The sequence below is a fragment of the Rhipicephalus sanguineus genome, chromosome 2 (genome assembly GCF_013339695.2).
Source record: "Rhipicephalus sanguineus isolate Rsan-2018 chromosome 2, BIME_Rsan_1.4, whole genome shotgun sequence".
Classification (NCBI taxonomy): domain Eukaryota; kingdom Metazoa; phylum Arthropoda; class Arachnida; order Ixodida; family Ixodidae; genus Rhipicephalus; species Rhipicephalus sanguineus.
Genome location: NC_051177.1, coordinates 121,063,855 through 121,081,327, shown reverse-complemented (window position 1 = coordinate 121,081,327; position 17,473 = coordinate 121,063,855). Strand labels below are relative to the sequence as shown.

The 17,473-nt window shown below is 46.4% G+C and overlaps 1 protein-coding gene across 1 annotated transcript in view; it reads right to left on the bottom strand.

Moving 5' to 3' along the window:
• Window positions 1–10,020, bottom strand: part of LOC125757365 (uncharacterized) — a 20,721-nt gene extending 10,701 nt beyond the window's left edge. The window contains exons 1-2 of the mRNA XM_049412911.1: window positions 9,766–10,020; window positions 7,089–7,312 (exon numbers count right to left, since the gene is read on the bottom strand). Of these exons, the coding sequence (XP_049268868.1) occupies window positions 7,089–7,312; window positions 9,766–9,992 (451 nt within the window). The 5' untranslated portion in view covers window positions 9,993–10,020. The remainder of the gene's footprint in view (window positions 1–7,088; window positions 7,313–9,765) is intronic.
• Window positions 10,021–17,473: the final 7,453 nt, after the last annotated feature.

Genomic DNA, 17,473 nt, shown 5'->3' with positions numbered 1-17,473 from the left:
CACAAGAAATGAAGGGGACAGGATGACGCGCTACTAGCAACTGAAGTTTAATCGAAACCACAGAAAGATGTAAACACACAGTACGAAAAAATTACAAAACAATCACACATCCATAGAGGAATGAAGGGGGCAGACAGGACAGTACGCTACTAGTAACTGAAGTGTAATCAAAACCACAGAAAGATATAAACACACATGACTAAAAAAGCCAAGCACATGTTCAACTTCAGTTGTTAGTAGTGTGTCGTTCCGTCCCCTTTGTTGCTATGTGTTCTGATTTCGTTTTCACGTTTTCCTTGCCTATGAACTGAACTCCTGACTGTTTCACAGTCTCTATATATGTGTGGTCAATTTTTATTCATCCTCATGGCATATCAAGTCCTAGGATCCAGTGTGCAAAGCGACCAGTCACTGTTTACAGGAATTTTTGTATTTAGTGCCTGTGATAGCCTAATTGCAAGTTGACGTTGCCGCCATGGTGCTTGGATTATTTTCAATGTGGTAATTATGCGTAAGCCATCAAGTGAGGAATTAAGGATGAACTTTTGAGTTACAGATGGCACTAGCTGGCATAAAAACATAGAAGCATGGCTGTACTTGTTATGCATATTAGAAGTATTGGTACATTGCAGTCATGTGATTATGCCGACAAGTTCCCAAGCACACTTCCAGAAATTTACGATGGCTTCCAGGTATCTGTGAGTAAATATGTACAAGCAACATATGAAGGCAACCTTGTAATTTTGTGGGCATTGCTGAATGCTTTTATGCACCTTGGTAAGTGGACCTACAGTCAACACCACAGGTCTATTTTGGGCTTTTTTGTAGGAAACTCAACTCCAAAATCATGTGCGACATGTTTTGATGCCATAGGGCAAACTAATGCAATAAAAAACTGTACAACTGCCTGTCTACACGGTTTCATATTTCCCAAAAGTGATGCTAGCCTTATTGTACTAATTAGTTGCCTTCGTGTGTAGGCTGACACCAAGTTCCTTGGGTAGCTTATTTTTTTGGATTATACTTACATACTGGCACGGTGAAGTGCACACGTTAGTGCGCATCATGATGAGATTTTACACCCTACTTTCGTATTGCTTTACTGCTGTGAATTATGTATAGTGCTTAGGCTGTACTGTATATGTTGTTCCACGTGTTCAGTTTTGGGAGTAGGTTCTATGCACGACGATGGAAATATATACCTATATCCTTACATTGACACGAGAACTGCTGCTGTTTTGATTCCAATAAAATGTTGCAACCACTGTTCTTGTATCAGTTGAAGTATGACTACTTGTCGTGCGTGCAAATTGAAGAAATGAATTTGTGCTTGCAAAACAAATTGCTGAAACACTGCCTGCTCAATGTAACTGCTTGTGTTTATTACCAAACACATTGAACAGATGATGCACAGATTATGACACGTTGTAGAAGATAGGCAATAGAAAGACAGTAAGTCATCACTGTGTTCTAACATAGATTGGGTGATCTTTTATCAATAGTAGCATAATTGAAGGTTGCTGTTGTATAAATAAAGTTTAACGTAGTGTGCAGGTGGACGAGGGAGTGCACATATGATAGTTTTTCCAGTTTTCTGCATATTTGCTACAGTCCTCGTGTTTCTGTGTTACGATTGTGAAATTCTGAATTGCAAACAAGCCAACCTCTCTGCTGCTGTGGTGAAGTCATTCAACAGAACCATATTTCTCAAGAACAGCTGTTCCATTGAGGAAGAGGGTAATGCTTTTTTTTTAATGGGTACTGCATCATCTGTCTGATGGGAGGGCCAAGTACACATGGACGTTCACAAGAGAGAAGTGCAAGTACATTAACTTTTTGTTTTGTGGGAGACCTGTCACTGGTAAACTGGGGAGGTTGACCTTGACCTTGGGGCACGCGTTAGGCATTCGCTTTAACGCGGTGGCGTGATGCTTACCAATAAAGCTAATTAGTAAGAAATATAGGTAGTATCCGAGTATGAAAGCAAACAAATACTGAATATGTGTTATAGAGAATCACTGAATGCCGTGCTAAAGCGTGCATTGCGAATAAGCGCTAATTGCGGAAATAGATAAGCGTTCAGCTGCTCAGAAGGCGCTGCTCGCGGCTGTACGCGCGCATTCAACGCACTTTATGTAGGCGCGTTACAATGTCCTTGTAACTCTGGAATTTTCTGCGTGTGTAATTTTCATATGCGAACGCAGGCGGTCAGCGCTAAAGGGTGCATTGCGAATAAGCGCCAATTGCGGAAACAGATTTTTGTTCAGCTGCTCAGAGCGCGCGCTGCTGCCCCTGCTTGCAGCTCGCCGCAGTACGCGCGCATTAAATGCACTTAATGTAGGCGCGTACAATGTTCTAAGTCGGGCTTCTGCGTGTGTAACTTTCATATGAGAACGCAGGCGGTCTTCGAACCGCTCATAACACGCTGCCGCATCTGGACGCGCGCAGTTCGCGGCTGCAGAAATAACGAAAATTGCTCCACAGCATGCGCTCATGGAATGCACATACGTTCGCTCATCTCAAAATACCTTTGTCACGCTGGTATTCACGAATTTAGCGCGAGCGAAGAGGGCACACGTTTATAATTTTTCTAGCGGCACGACACGGTGAACCGGAGAATTCGGAGCCGAGGGTGTTTACGTCGATCGGCTCGGCCTGCATGACGCCCCACAAATTATGTATTGACCTTCCGCAAGAGCAAACACACGCCGATGGTACAAGAACAGAAGTTCGAAGTTGTGCCGACGGGTTACCAGCCGCTTTATACATACATTGGTACATATATAAGCCCACGAAAAAAATAAGCTTGCAAGTGGTGGCGCTGTGGTGTAATGGTTATAGTGCTTGCTTTGAGTGCGTGTGGTCGCGAGTTCGATTCCTGTGTCGTGCGTACTTGTATGCAAATGTCATGATTGTGCATAAATACTTTGATGTCCATTTTCTATTATGTTCTAGTGATGAATAGTAGCGGAAATTGGCCGGTAAACGTAATATACTGCCTGTAATATACTTTTTTTTCATTTCGCGACCGCTCTACGGCCTCGTATAAAAGGAGGCTTTAACAGCTCTCAAAAGAAGCAGAAAAACTCTCAATGCGCTCTGTTCAAGCCCCCAAAATGGCTTACATAAAAACACCAACTTTACCTCCAAAAGGAGGCTTTAAAAGCTCTCAAAAGAACCAGAAAAACTTCCAATGCGCTCCGTTCAAGCCCTCAAAATGAGTTTCAATAAAAACACAAATTTACATCCTTAGTTCCGTCTAATCACTCCCTTAAAGAATGTAAATAAAACCTCCTTTTGAACCTCCTTTTGAGGGGGTTTTGCGTAGTACCTTTTAGATGCACGTTATGCGTCGAGCCCGAAACTCCCTAAAAGGCTCAAACCCGTTTGCAGTGCAAGGTAGTGCATGGTGAGATTTCTCCTGTGCGTGATTAAACCATAAAAATTTTGTTCAAAACGCCGTTTATTGATGAAATAAACCAACGAAAGACGCCAGATGTTTTTCTAAAAGCAAAACGAAAGAACGCCAGATGTCTCTAAAGCAAAACGAAAAGACGCCAGCTGCTTAACGAAAGACGCCAGATGTTTTCTAAAGCAATGGTTTTCTAAACAATGAAAATTCACAGCGTACATGTAAAATTAAAGTGAGCTGCAAGTCGTCACAACTCTCATCGAACCTTTAGTATAAACGCGCCCGATCTCACGTCGGTGATGATGTACTGGGCAGAATTCACGGAAGATTCACGGTTTACCGATGAACCTCCGCAGCTTCGCCCACTCATCATCATTCACTCCGTGGATATGCTGTGATTTTTTACTTTAGCAGAAAGAAAGTACTTGCACTTTGAACGAAAATCAGCTGGTACGACACACTTAAAGGAGAGTCGTACGCGGTTTGATGGGTATATTGTAAGCGAGTAAAAGTCTGCTGGTTAAATAGTAGCATCACAGGCGTGCGCATAGGGGCATGGGAAAGGGGGAGGGGAAGAGCAGGGGGAGGGGCTCACCAATATTCCAATGCCTCGCCTTTGCACTGCGTTCTGATCGTAATGACCTTATTGGGAAGGGTTTGGAAAGAGGAAAAGAGGCGCTGCTGCGAAACTTCACCTAGAGTTACTGTATATGATACCTTTAGGTAGCATTACACTAACTATACAGTAATATGCTAGGTAGCATATACAGTAACTGTAACTTCGCCCACTTCGCCCTCCCTTAATGGAGAACCCAGTGCACGCCTACGGGTAGCATTTCACTCAGTTCCTCATTAATGGCTCATTCACACTGGGGAATCCGCCCGCCAGAGCGACCGGAATTCGCGCGCCGCCGAAATTCCTCATTGTTCACACCACTTAGCAACCGCACCGCCGAAACTAGGGCGTCTAGTTGTCATCGTCCCTTCGCGCGAACGAAGGCTGGTATCGACGCGCTCGGCGTTGTGCACGCGTTTCGTTATGGCGAAGCGCATAAACAGGAGCAGGGTCGTCGAACTGCTGGGCCTGCTGCAAAGCAACTTTCTGGCGATGTCTGACGAGGATAAACATGCATTCGCCGAACAAAAGAAACGACGCAAGCAGTTGTGGTTGGTTCGTCCTGATTTGCAAGACGCGAGAAGCTTCGACGAGCCGAGGTAATGCTACCCGTTTTGCGAGATCGTGATGATGTATTGCAAAGATGCTCATCGCGGCAACAATTGGTAGTTGTCCAGAGCTACAGGATGATTACGAAAGACCTCGCTGGTGCTGCGGGCTTCGACGACTCCGATATCACAAGCGCGCCGCCATATTTCGAATGTTCGACTCGCGTTCCGATTGGTTCGCGGTGAGGGAATCCGGCGGCAGCTTCCGCAAAAATCGGTCCAGGACCGATCGGCGCGGAATGGGCTTTTCCGGCGGATCTAGCTGCCGCCGAAGCGGATTCCGCGCGCTCTCACCGCCGAATGTCTCAGTGTGAACGCGCCATAAGAGTGTATTAATTAGCGTTCGTGTATATACTCCCAAAGGTGCAGGTGGCGCTATACCTTTTCCTTGCACCGTTACTCTTCGAGTGCTACAAAATGACGTCAAGTGTTCCACCGCGAGGATGAGAAAACAACGAGTCGCGATTCGTGAAGTGCCTTTAGTGTACGGGACCGGTGGCGCCACCACACCAACGCGTGGGGTAACGCTTGAAGTCTTGCCCGCGCTTGCCAAGCAGTGCTTCCCTGAGCGTGAGGAGCGGTATTAACGCTTTGCTTTGGAACAAAATGGCTGACATGTGCAATTCTTACCCCACTTCCACCCGATGTGAAATCTGCAGAAACAGCGGAGCAGCTGTTCTTTCGTGCTTCCCTTGACGTTCTGCCATTTTCTGTGATCCGCCAGAAACAGCTGCTCCTTGCATATATCCGCTTTTTCCATGAAAAATTACTTACTAACGCTACGTGTTTGACTCGCTTCTACTAACTTCTAGATAATCTCGGTATGATACATTTACTCCGTTATTTAAATTTTTTTCCGATAGATTTTGTTGTCGTCGTTATTCAGAAATGTACTACGTCAATGTCTTCAATGTATGATTGCTTCTGACACTGAAACATTGTATAATTGCATGCCTGTGGGAACACTGTTGAATACATAAACGTACCACGTTTATTTTGAAGGAACTTGTTTTACTTGACGTTCTAAAAGAACTACCCATAACTAGTAACCATATTTTGAATCTCAAGTGATGTGTATATTTCTGTGGTTATGGCCGTGCAAAACGTTATATATATATATATATATATATATATATATATATATATATATTAGACACAATATTAATGAGAACTAACAGACAATAACGCCAAGGAAAGTATAGGGGGTGTTATCTGTAGTATTTAGAACATAAATGTGAAGAAAGTAAAGTGGACGAAAAGATGACTTGCCGCCGGCAGGGACCGAACCTGCGACCTACGAATAACGCGTCCGATGCTCTACCACTGAGCTACGGCGGCGGTCATCCTCCCGTCCACTTTTAGGGGTATATATGTTGATTTAAACGTAGGAGTGTTAGTCAGCGCCAATCGCAGCCATGGCGGCGAGTGTGGAACACTCTTTTTTTTGCCTGTTGGCGTCACGTAGCACGTGATCTTTTTACGAGCTGGCAGCTGACCAGTAATCCCTCGCATAAGGCATTAAGTCTGCCAGGACGAGACCCTCGCTATGAATGAAGGAAAGGAGATGATTTTCTAAGGGCTCGTTTATCTTTGTTAGACACAATATTAATGAGAACTGACAGACAATAACGCCAAGGAAAGTATAGGGGGTGTTATCTGTAGTATTTAGAACATAAATGTGAAGAAAGTAAAGTGGACGAAAAGATGACTTGCCGCCGGCAGGGACCGAACCTGCGACCTTCGAATAACGCGTCCGATGCTCTACCACTGAGCTACGGCGGCGGTCATCCTCCCGTCCACTTTTTGGGGTATATATGTTGATTTAAACGTAGGAGTGTTAGTCAGCGCCAATATATATATATATATATATATATATATATATATATATATATATATATATATATATATATATATATTATATATATATATATATATATATATGTGTGTGTGTGTGTGTGTGTGTGTGTGTGTGTGTGTGTGTGTGTGAGAGAGAGATTTGTTTGCTCGCAACTCTTGTTTTTTGCCGTTCCTGTTACAATCCCGCAATTGGGTATTGACAGTATAAATAAATTAATGAACAGGAATGCTACAGTGTGGAGATTGGCCGAGAATATAATTGTGTGAGTTTTACGTTCCAAAACCACGCTATAATTATGAGGAGCGCCGTAGTGGAGGGCTACACCATCCGCTGTACGTTCTTTAACGTGCACCTAAATTTAGCATTTCGCCTCCATCGAAAATGCGGCCGCCACGGCCGGGATTCAATCCCGCGACCTTCGGGTCTGCAGTCGAGCGCCGTAACCACTATAGACCACCGAGGCGGGTGATTGGCCGAACAAGTCACCGTATTTCATTACTGTCTCCGGAATGGGGCTGTCGGAAAAAGTAAACGCTAATCAGCTCACGCAGCGTTCTACGGAAGCGTAAAAATGACGCATGCGGCATGGCTCACTGATGCTCTTGGGTTGCGCCTTGTATCCCGGTGGCAGGTACATCAGCTGCGCCACGATGCGATCGTCGTGCGGCGACTGCGGGTCGGGCCACACGTTGCCGAGCCTCGACAGTTTGCTCGACGGTCGAGGCCACTCGGTGCCGTTGGTGAAGAACCACAACAGCTTGTGGCTCGACCCCGACGAGGTCGGGTCGTCGTGTCGGTGGTCGGCTTCCTCTTTGTCCCTGTGCAGTTGTGCAAAAAAATCACGTGACTAACACCGCCTGAACAAACTTTGTCTGCATTCGACTACAAAGAGAGGTTCATTCAATTTCTAGCAATGGCGGTGTTTGCACGAATTTGTCAGTAGCACGTATCACAACTTTAATTCAACTTAACGTCAACTTCACTTCAATTTGATTTGAAGACGACAATGAAAATCGTGGAAAAAAAAAAGATGACAGGTGTAACCTTTAAAGGCTAACTCCGGCGATTTTTCGAGGTCGATGGATCTCAATGAAATTCGCTGGGTACGTTCCTTTGCACGTTTCCGTCATTTATGCCAAATTACAGGCTTGAGACATGCGCAGATTGTTTGCAAATAAATTTTAAAGATTGTCTGCAAACGCCCTCCTGGCTTCCCACAATTATTGGCAACATTGCGTCTGTGACGTCAGTATTGGGAAGGCGGCGGAAGTGACGCAGCCGAGGGCACCGCTAACTTCGGCGCTTCGGCCGCTATACAGCGAGTGTCTGCTGCGCACAAGGCGACAGACAGCGTTGGTTTGGCCGGCGCTTCGCTGGTCGTCCCGGCTGTCACAGTTTTCATACTCCGCGCCGGCGTGACCGGCATGCCTTGCACGACTTCCGGTTCGTTCGTAACAACGTCTACGTCATACATAGACAGTACACTCGGTTGGGTTTCGGTTTCGGTGTTGCGCTTTTTTGCTTATTTAAAATTATTCTCCAATTTGCCGAGTATTTCTGCTATCGGGCCCGTAACAGGAGCGTCTCAGGAACATAAAAGCACCATTACTTTGACATGGCCAAAAAATCGCCGGAGTTGGTCTTTAAGGGACTAGGAAAGAGCAGATGCATTCACGCCGCTGCATAAAAGCGTGCTAGTAGTGTTAGGCTGCTGTGTTACGCTTACAGCAAATGTGTTCTTTTTCACGTGTTATCTAGATTTTAGGGCCCGAATATTGCGCTCGCTAAGCGCACCGTTTCCGAGGTGTGTCACATCGTACGTGAACGCATCCATTTAAAGGTGAAGCGAGTTAGAAACACCAGCCTCGGCTTCAGCGGTCATCGTGCGACTGCGTTGACCTATAGAGACGACGTCTCCTCCTTCCGGAACACTGAAAGTGGACTTCATATCTCTGTAGGCGAGGAAACGATGTTCCGTGCACGGATTTCTGTAAGTATTGATTGATTGATTGATTGATTGATTGATTGATTGATTGATTGATTGATTGATTGATTGATTGATTGATTGATTGATTGATTGATTGATTGATTGATTGATTGATTGATTGTCATTCTCCACTACAAACCTATGAGAACACATGTGGCAACCAAATCGCACAACGCCAGACCAGTTATGTCTGCGCCAAGTCTCGCACGCACACATCTTTCCTGCATGCGACACACGTTTCTTCTTTCTACCCGCAGTGATAGCTTAGCACGTAAGGTGTCGCGCTGCTTAGCTCGAGGGCGCGGGTTCGATTCCCGGCCACGGAGGCCTCATTTCGATGGGTGCGAAATGCAAAGTACACAGCCGTGTGCTTAGATTTAGTCGCACGTTAAAGAACAACAAGTGCTCGAAATTGATCCGGAGCCAGCAACTATACGGCGTGCCTCATAATTATATAGTAGTTTTGGCGCGTAAAGCACCAGCAATTATTATTATTTCTTCTGTCTGTAAAATTACAAAATTAATTGTTACCGGAATGTATGTACGTTGACCCTAAACATAAATCTAGACCGTTCCCGTATTGCTTCAAAACGAAAAAAAATTTAAAAAGGGAACTAATGTGCAAGCGAGGGTTGACTTCGGAAAATTGCTTTCCGTGTTCCCATTGTTACCGTAAATTGCGGTATGTTCTGCGGTTTTCATTAAGCAATGTTCTGTTATCACGTAAGTATTGTGTTCGCCTGTGCATCGCTATGTTGACCACGCTTTGCGATTGTTCTTCTTAAAGTTTATGGATTATGCATGCATAGTGCTTCTATTTGTATGAACATGCAGTATAGGGAGGAAACACAAAATAGCATGAAAGCCGAAGTTGCTTTACTGTATGAGCTATAGAGTGTTGAGATATGTGACGACTCATATAAGCTTTTTATAAGGCAAAAAAATTAATGCCGGCAGGCAAGGCTTTAGGCCGTGTTAGATATAGAGCTTGGTGGCTCACAAGTAGTAATGAAAGGCTGTAATGATAACGAAATCACATGTGACGCTAAACTGACACGTGCACAGCAAAAATGCGCAATGATGCAAAGCACAAGGAAGCATGAGAAAGAGGGGCAACTTGGCTTGAACGCCCGCACTACAGTAGCTGGTAAAGTGGCTAGAAGTTCTAGCCACCCTATCGCTATTCTAGCCACCCTATCGCTGGATAAAAGAAGACGAGGTAGGCAAAAGGCGGCTCTTAGAAGAAATGGTGAACTGTCTAGTTGCGTTGCTTAAAGCACCGACCTGAATATCTGCCGTTCCATGATGCGGTGTGCCCGTTCCGTCCTGCTCTCACGCCCTTCCTGACCCAGTCTAGCCGTCATCCAGGGTGGCAACGCGGTCTGCTTGACGGCCAGGTGCAGCTGGAAGGCGACCAGCATGGCGCCGCTGGCCAGCACCGCGACCACGACCCAGCGCCGAAGGCCGCCCGCGTCACATGCCAGCATGCCGCGACGGAACAGAGGCGCCATGGATGAAGCGGCAGGAGCGCGACGGTTCCGCAAGCTGCTCACGACACCGCCGTGTATATAGGACGTGTAGCTAATGTTAAGTACACAATATACCAACTATACAAACTTTTTTTTCTTCAAAAGTACATGCTTGTATGGGCAGAATATACACATATCTTAGACACTATCTTAGATACTATTTGGCTATCTTTTATATCTATGATTCATTATACGTCGGACAATACGTCTTATCAGTGTTTGTGATTCAGATGCAGGAAAAGTATATCGTGTAAAGCCCCATTCACACTGAATTTCCGGTCGCACGACCGAAAAAAAAAAACTATCTTCACGCCGATCGGTCCGAGACCGCGATTTTCGTCGCCGAAAGAAAATCATCGCTTGTAGCAAGCCAATCAGGACGCGGCATTAGGACAGTTTAAGCCGCGGTGGAACGATACCAGCGCGGCCGTCATATGTCATGCACCGTATCAATGCTTGGAGCGCTGCTGTTGCTCCAGCGCGGCCGTGATGATAATACGCGTCTTGCAGTAGCGTAGCCAGAAATTTTTTTTCGGGGAGAGGGTTGGTTAAACCCTTCCCCCCCCCCCCCCCCCTGGCGTCTTGTGGGAGTAGGCGGCTGAAATGCGCCGCGCTCACACATGAACGGTACTATATATGGGCGATTCTTTGAGAACTGACCTACTTCATTGGGCTGTAGTTTCGTTACAAGGTATCCGATTTTAATACGGTTTGCGGCAAAAGATTCAGCAAGGATGAAAGTTTAATGGCCCGTTCCGTTTTTCTTTCTTGTTTTTTTAATGTGCAACGCAGGCAAAAAAAAAAGAACAAATAATAAATGACGAAAGTCGCGATATTCCGCGCAATTCCGTACAAGAGGGACGCCGGGCGCACGCAAGTGCGCATGCGACAAGGCGACGCAGCACGTGCGTGGGAGTGCTTGGTTTTCGCATTAACGTAACGTAATGAACATGGCGTCACCAACTCCGCCGCTGGCTGACGCGAACGCTGCGCCGGACTAGCCATCCCTCCTCGCATAGCATTTCGAGGTTTTCGTCATTTCTTATTTTATCTTCTCTTCCGGCATTGCACATCAATAAATGGGACGGGCCATTACATTTTCATCATTCCTGAAATTGCCGCAAACCGCATTACAATCGGATCTGGGGTTTAACGTCCCAAAACCACCATAAGATTATGAGAGGCGCCGTAGTGGAGGGCTCCGGAAATTTCGACCACCTGGGGTTCTTTAACGTGCACCTAAATCTAAGTACACGGGCCTCAAACATTTTCGCCTCCATCGAAAGTGCAGCCGCCGCGGCCAGCAGAATAGGGAAGTCGAGTTTGCATTGTAATGACGGAAGTTATAGGAAGACATGTTAAGGATGTTAGGGGAATCTAGAGACACACACTGAAACCCGATATAGCGAACTCATGTACAGCACGGTCCACTGTTAAAGGGAACACTCGAATGAGCAACTTTCATTTTGTCGGCCCCCTAACGGCTAGTGGATGCGGAAAGATTGTTCGTGCACGTTACTGGTCTATCATAAGGGTTCGGAACTGTCAACCACCAGTAGTGTTATGCAAATCTAAGCCACTATTCTTTTGCAGGAGAGCTAAATCCGGACATACCCGAAACGCAAGTGTTCCCCTTAAAAATGGACCCGTCTGTACATCAAACTATCCCTTATATCGAACTTTTTCCGAACACGACCATGCTTTAACGTCAATGCATAGGAAAATCTACGGCTGCAACGAACAAAAATAGCCGGAGAACATCATACATCGACCTTCGGGTTGCGCGAAACGTCCCAAGAAGTTGGCTTTCCCCCACAAGAAGTTCGCTTTTTTATTCTTTTTTTATTCTTTTTTTTTGTCGTAGAAGAGGTATTTCCCGCATGCATTTGGGAAGAGCGAGCGGTGTGATCAGGAGGGCGACGCGCGGTGCGAGTAGAAGCTACCGCTTGCCATCACGTACTTTCTCCCATGATTCCTCGTCCTCGCGCCAGTCGGCCCGTCGTGCGCGGTCGCCGTTCTCTTCTGCGCGATTCGGCCGCTACCTTTGTTAACGCGATGGCTGCCGCGAAACAGAAGAAGCTGCCGTTCTCCGCAGAGCTGTCGAACGTGGATAAGAGTCTGACGTCACCGCTGCGTACAGCTTCCCAAGAAGCACGAAGTTGCAGAACAACGCCGCCATTAGGGCCAAGGCGGACTATTATGCACAGCTGCGTATGGAAATTTTGAGGTGCTGTTTACATGTATGCCGTATTTACTGCCTTATAACCCCCCCACCTCAACTACAAACTGCGGAGAAAATAAAATCTAAAAAAAAAAAATCCCCGCGGATTGTCGTGAATCCACCTTCCTTGCATTATTGCGAAGCAGTGCCGTGAAGCCAGCTTGCTAACCAAAATTCGCCTTCAAAATACGGTAGATTCTTTAAAAGCCTTCTATTGAACTATACGATATATCAAACTACGTCCATTTTTTTCTTTGCGAATTCGATATATGCGAATGTGACTGCAATACTGAATGCTTTTTTTTTTTCAAGAGCGTGGTTTTAGTCTGTTTTCCACAGCCACTGAATTCTCTGCATGGTGGATAGTATAAAGCAGCGCAAACACAGGGGCCCAGGAAAATAAACCCACACGAGCGCTGTATCGCAACTGACATTTCTTATGGAAGCTTTGCTAAATATTTAAGACGACTCGAAGGCGAAAGCCATCTTTTTTTTCTCAGTCGATGTGCTGATCCTTCCCCGTCCCTCTCCAAAATATTCTTGCACCTAACGTGGTTTTGCACTTCCTCCGTGATCAATCCGCCTTTGAGCACGTAACGATGGCATCAGGTGACGTCATCATGTGACGTCAGGTTAGGTGACATCATGATGGTCACAGATGGTGTCACGGTGACGTCCCAAATTTTGGTGATCTGTGGCGTCATGATGACGTCATCTCGTGACGATTTTTTTGCGTCACTCGTATTGACGCCGACGCCACGGGATGCCGACGGACGCCGCCGATGGCCAATTTTTGCGTTTGATGAGTCATTTAAGGCTTTCAGATTAATAAAACCTCTCCACAAAAAGAACTTGTGAGCCACTCCACTCTGCGAAGGTGGACGACCAGCGAAGATGTTTAGCACCCGGCACAGAGGTGACACGACGGAGGCCAGTTTGCTATCAAAGGCCAGGTTTTGAGCGTGCCCGTCAACGTTCGAAACACTGTGCAGAGTCTACCGCGACACATCTACGACGACAACGCCATCGAGGTTATGAGCAGGCTTTACTGCAGCATCTTATGTGGGAAACTCGTCCCCTCAAAGCCGGCTTCACTTGTAAACGCAAATGCATTGATGGGATTACGCTTTTCTAGCGGAAATATAAGCTGTTTTATATCAAAATATTGTGAACCTAGAACATTTTTTTATTATTTTAATTATTCTTTGCTGTTTCCCCGAGGTTCCCTTTGTCTTTCCTATAAGTCACGTTGCTCATCGGGAGCCCTAACCACGGTGGTAGAGAATAAAAAGCATTCATATGGTCCATATATGTTGCATTTTGCAAGCGTGGTTGTGTAGACTAGTGCTTTAGGCACTTGCCTTCGGAGCGTGGGGCCCCTCTACTGTTACCCGAACTTTTAAGGACGTGTGCTGCTCATTTATACTGAGCAAAGCTTCCATTTAAGATTAACCACGCTTCTTGTGAACCATGCTGTCGCGGTCGCGGCTTGTGGTGTCAGGAGTGAGCACGAAAATCATGCCAAATATGTAACGAAAAATACAGACATGTGGCGTAGGCGTGGTGCGCCTTTTCACCTTTGTCACCCGTACACCTTCGTGAAGGGCTGTACAACATGCATAGTCTATAAAAGCGAGAGAAGCAGCAAGATCTTTATTGCACTGTACTGCAATTATTTCGGCTGCGTTCATCTGTTTCATAAGACTGCAGTTATTGCTTCGGGGCGGTTGTGAATGATGAATGCAGCGGAAGCTACATATATAGCCAAGAATGAATGTGTGTCACGCGATAGTCCTCACGCGACATCAATGGCTCAAGCTAATCGTAGTGGCGGTATCTGCAGACGTGAGGGTCGTTAGGACGTCAGTTCACCGTAATGTATCACTGACACGTCTTTTCGCTTTTTGACAGCGACCGTTTCTCGCCGGTTTGCCACTTTTCGAGGTGTCGCTTGGCGCAAAACACACGCCCGTAGTGCCTTCGCGCTTCATTGTATACGAAGCTGCCGGGTCGACGTGCTATGGTACCCAAAGATTACTACCACAATGACGTCAGTGAAAACTATCTAGACAAACATTTACGAAGAGCTGACGGGTGTTGGCACAGTTGGATGGCTCTGTCAGCAGACGCCGCGCTGCCGCATAAGATAGAGTTACTGAGTGTGCCAGCACAACAGTAACTCTACCATAGACGTGATGAAAGCCTATATGCACCGCCTTTCCTGTACTTTAATCTACGGCTTTGCGAAGCCTATATGCACCGCCTTTCCTGTACTTTAATCTACGGCTTACTCCATAAGGTTTAAAACAAAGTATGATGCGAATTAAAATAGGCGCTTTCTGCATACTTATAAAGGGTCTTTACAGCGAACGTGCACTACTGAGATGTCAAGGCCAATTGCACGTTCGATCTACCACTCACTAGACCAATAGATTGACCGATCCATTAAGTCAAAAGCCTTGGATGCCTCATCAAACGCGAACAGTGACCGTCGGCGTCGGCGGCGTGAACACGAGTGATGCAAAAAAACCATCATGCTATGATGTCATAGGTTGCCAAAATAGGTCACCACTACGTCACAGATCACCAAAATCTTTGACTCCACATAAGGTTACGTCACATCACATGATGATGTCATCACACGACATCGTCGCTTAATCAAAGAGGAGCCGATCACGGAGGGACTGCAAAACCACGTGAGGTGCACAAAGATTCCAATTCCTCCGATCCCGGAGGCTGTGCAGAATGACGTTGGGTGCGGAAAGCTTTAGGGCGCCTTCCAGTCGTCTTAGGCAATTGCGTAAGGACCGTGTGACTTTTGATCGGTTAGCTGCAGTATAGCGCACGAAGCTGTAAATAAAGATTAGCAAGGCGAAGTCAAGCTCTCTGATCCGATACTGCTATACAGGTGCGCTTAGAATACGCGGCAAAGCGCTGAAGCACACAAATACATAATTATGTGTATGGGGGCTTCTCTCTGTGTCACTGCCTTCCAACCACACTTCGACGCAGTATGAATTACCGACTAGCCAAAGAAGCAGTCAAAGACGCACTCACTGAACTGAAGTCTTCGACTGAAAATGCAGGCTTCTACGGGGATCAGCGTCGCCACACACCAATTTGCGTTAAAAGTGCTGATCTTTCTCTCCGTCGAATAAACAGCGGGTTCCGTTCTCACACGTGTGCGCGAGAGCTGTGCCAGCACTTCTTCTCCTTCAAATTAGTCCGTTTTGTGCGCGCCATATTGCGCGTGTTTATGTTGCCGACTAAGCATACAGCTTATTTTTCTTTGCGCTTGCTTTAATTCAACTCCTGGGGTTTTACGTTCCGAAAACTCGACGTCGTTATGAGGCACGTCACAGTGCGGTATCAGGACTAATTTTGACCATTTGTGGTTCTCTATATAGCGTAGGCATAAATCTGTCTACACGGAGCGTTCACGAATTTCGCCCCCATCGAAACGCGGCAGCCGAAGCAGGTATCGAACCAGCGACCTCGGGCTCAGCAGTAAAGTGCCATATACCGCCGAGCTACCTAGGCAGGTAAACAAAACCAAGTAATAGCCAAGTGGAAAGTGGCAATCATAGCCAAGAAATGGCGACTCCTCCATTTGTTAAGGGCCTCATCAAACGCGAAAATTGACCGGCGTCCCGCATCGGCGTCCCACGCCGGTGGCGTCAACACGAGTGATGCAAAAAATCATCGTCACGTGAAGTCATCGTGACGTCACAGATCACCAAAATTCGTGACGTCATTGTGACGTCTCACATGAAATCATTGCTTGGTCAAAGATGGGCCGATCCCGGAGGCAGTACAAAACAAGGTGAGGTGCTGAAAGCTTACAATGCCTCCGATCCTGGAGACATTGCAAAACCACGTTAGTTGCAGAAATCTTTCGGTGGGGGGCGCGGGAGGTTCAATACAAAGGGGCTTTAAGTACATCGACTTCGACTTAAAAGAAACAGAATATGATTACTTTCGTCTTCGAGTCGACTGAAGCGGATACATAAGGGACCCTGCGAGCTTTTTTTTTTTACTATTTAAATAAAAGAAATGAAGAAAATATCAACACGATCGAACTAAACGCACAAGCATAAGTCGCAAGGCTCTCAAGTAATGAACTCGGAAAGAACTGCCGACTTATAGCCCAGGCCCGGAAAGAGATGGCTGGCGGCTTCTTCTTCGCTGTTTTCCCGAGCGCCTGTCACTGCAGTTCGCATTATCTCACTCTTTCGGAGACGTGTAGAAGCGACAGTCAGCCAAGCGCACCTCTGCATGCCTGCACTGTTCATCACACCAGAGCTGTGCAAGCGAGATCTGTCCATGCCAGTGCGTGTATGCAATATAAGTGAGTACGCTGATAGACATTTTTGTGCTCTATAAACGGCGGATAAAACCTACTAACCATACTTTGTGTAGTTGTATGATATATAGCTGATGGCAGCCAATGATTGGAGTAGCAGGTGAGATTGCGAATTATTTTTTTTTTTCGTGCTACAGAAAAGTTTGCACTTGGCACTACAAGTATACGCTCCTGATGCTAGCTTTGTGCGAAGGGGCATAGGCGTGCGTAGGGGGTGCAGGGGGGTGCCCCTCCCCGAGTCATATAAGAGAGGGGAGGGGCGAAAGTCTGCCCCATGCAATGACTTAATAGAAAGGGGAGGGGGGGGCGCTGCGATAGAGGGTGTTCCCCCCCCTCTGAAGGGGAACCCTGCGCTCGTCTATGCGAAGGGGTATTTGAAGACAAGGTGAAAATGCTGGCTCCTTATGCAGCGACAGCGAAATAGTAGGGTCCCCCCTCTACTCTCGTAGCGGGGGGACTACGGCGTCTCTCATAGTCTGCTGAATTGCTTTGGGGGCGCAGAACCCCTTCAACCAGAAGTATAAAGTGGTTGATTGTTGGGCTAGTTCATCGTGAAATAATAGAGTCCCCCCTCTACTCTCGTAGCATCTACTGGTTAGATTATGCGGGAGGATATATTATATACTGGGCGTTCAACGGCGCAACCTCGAATCTGCAGGTGGTCTTTTAGAACGCACTGATCACTCTCTAAGCTGTATGTTAAAGCGTTCTATTGTCACCGAACGGCGTAAAGAACAATAACAGCGCGCGAAACTGGACATACTGCGCGAGAAACGCTTTGTTCTGTCCCCTTCTATATACGTATACACTAGCCGTGAAAGAAAGTCGTCGGTGTTAGACTTGAAGTTTGTCAGGAATGACGCTGTTGGTGACAATTGC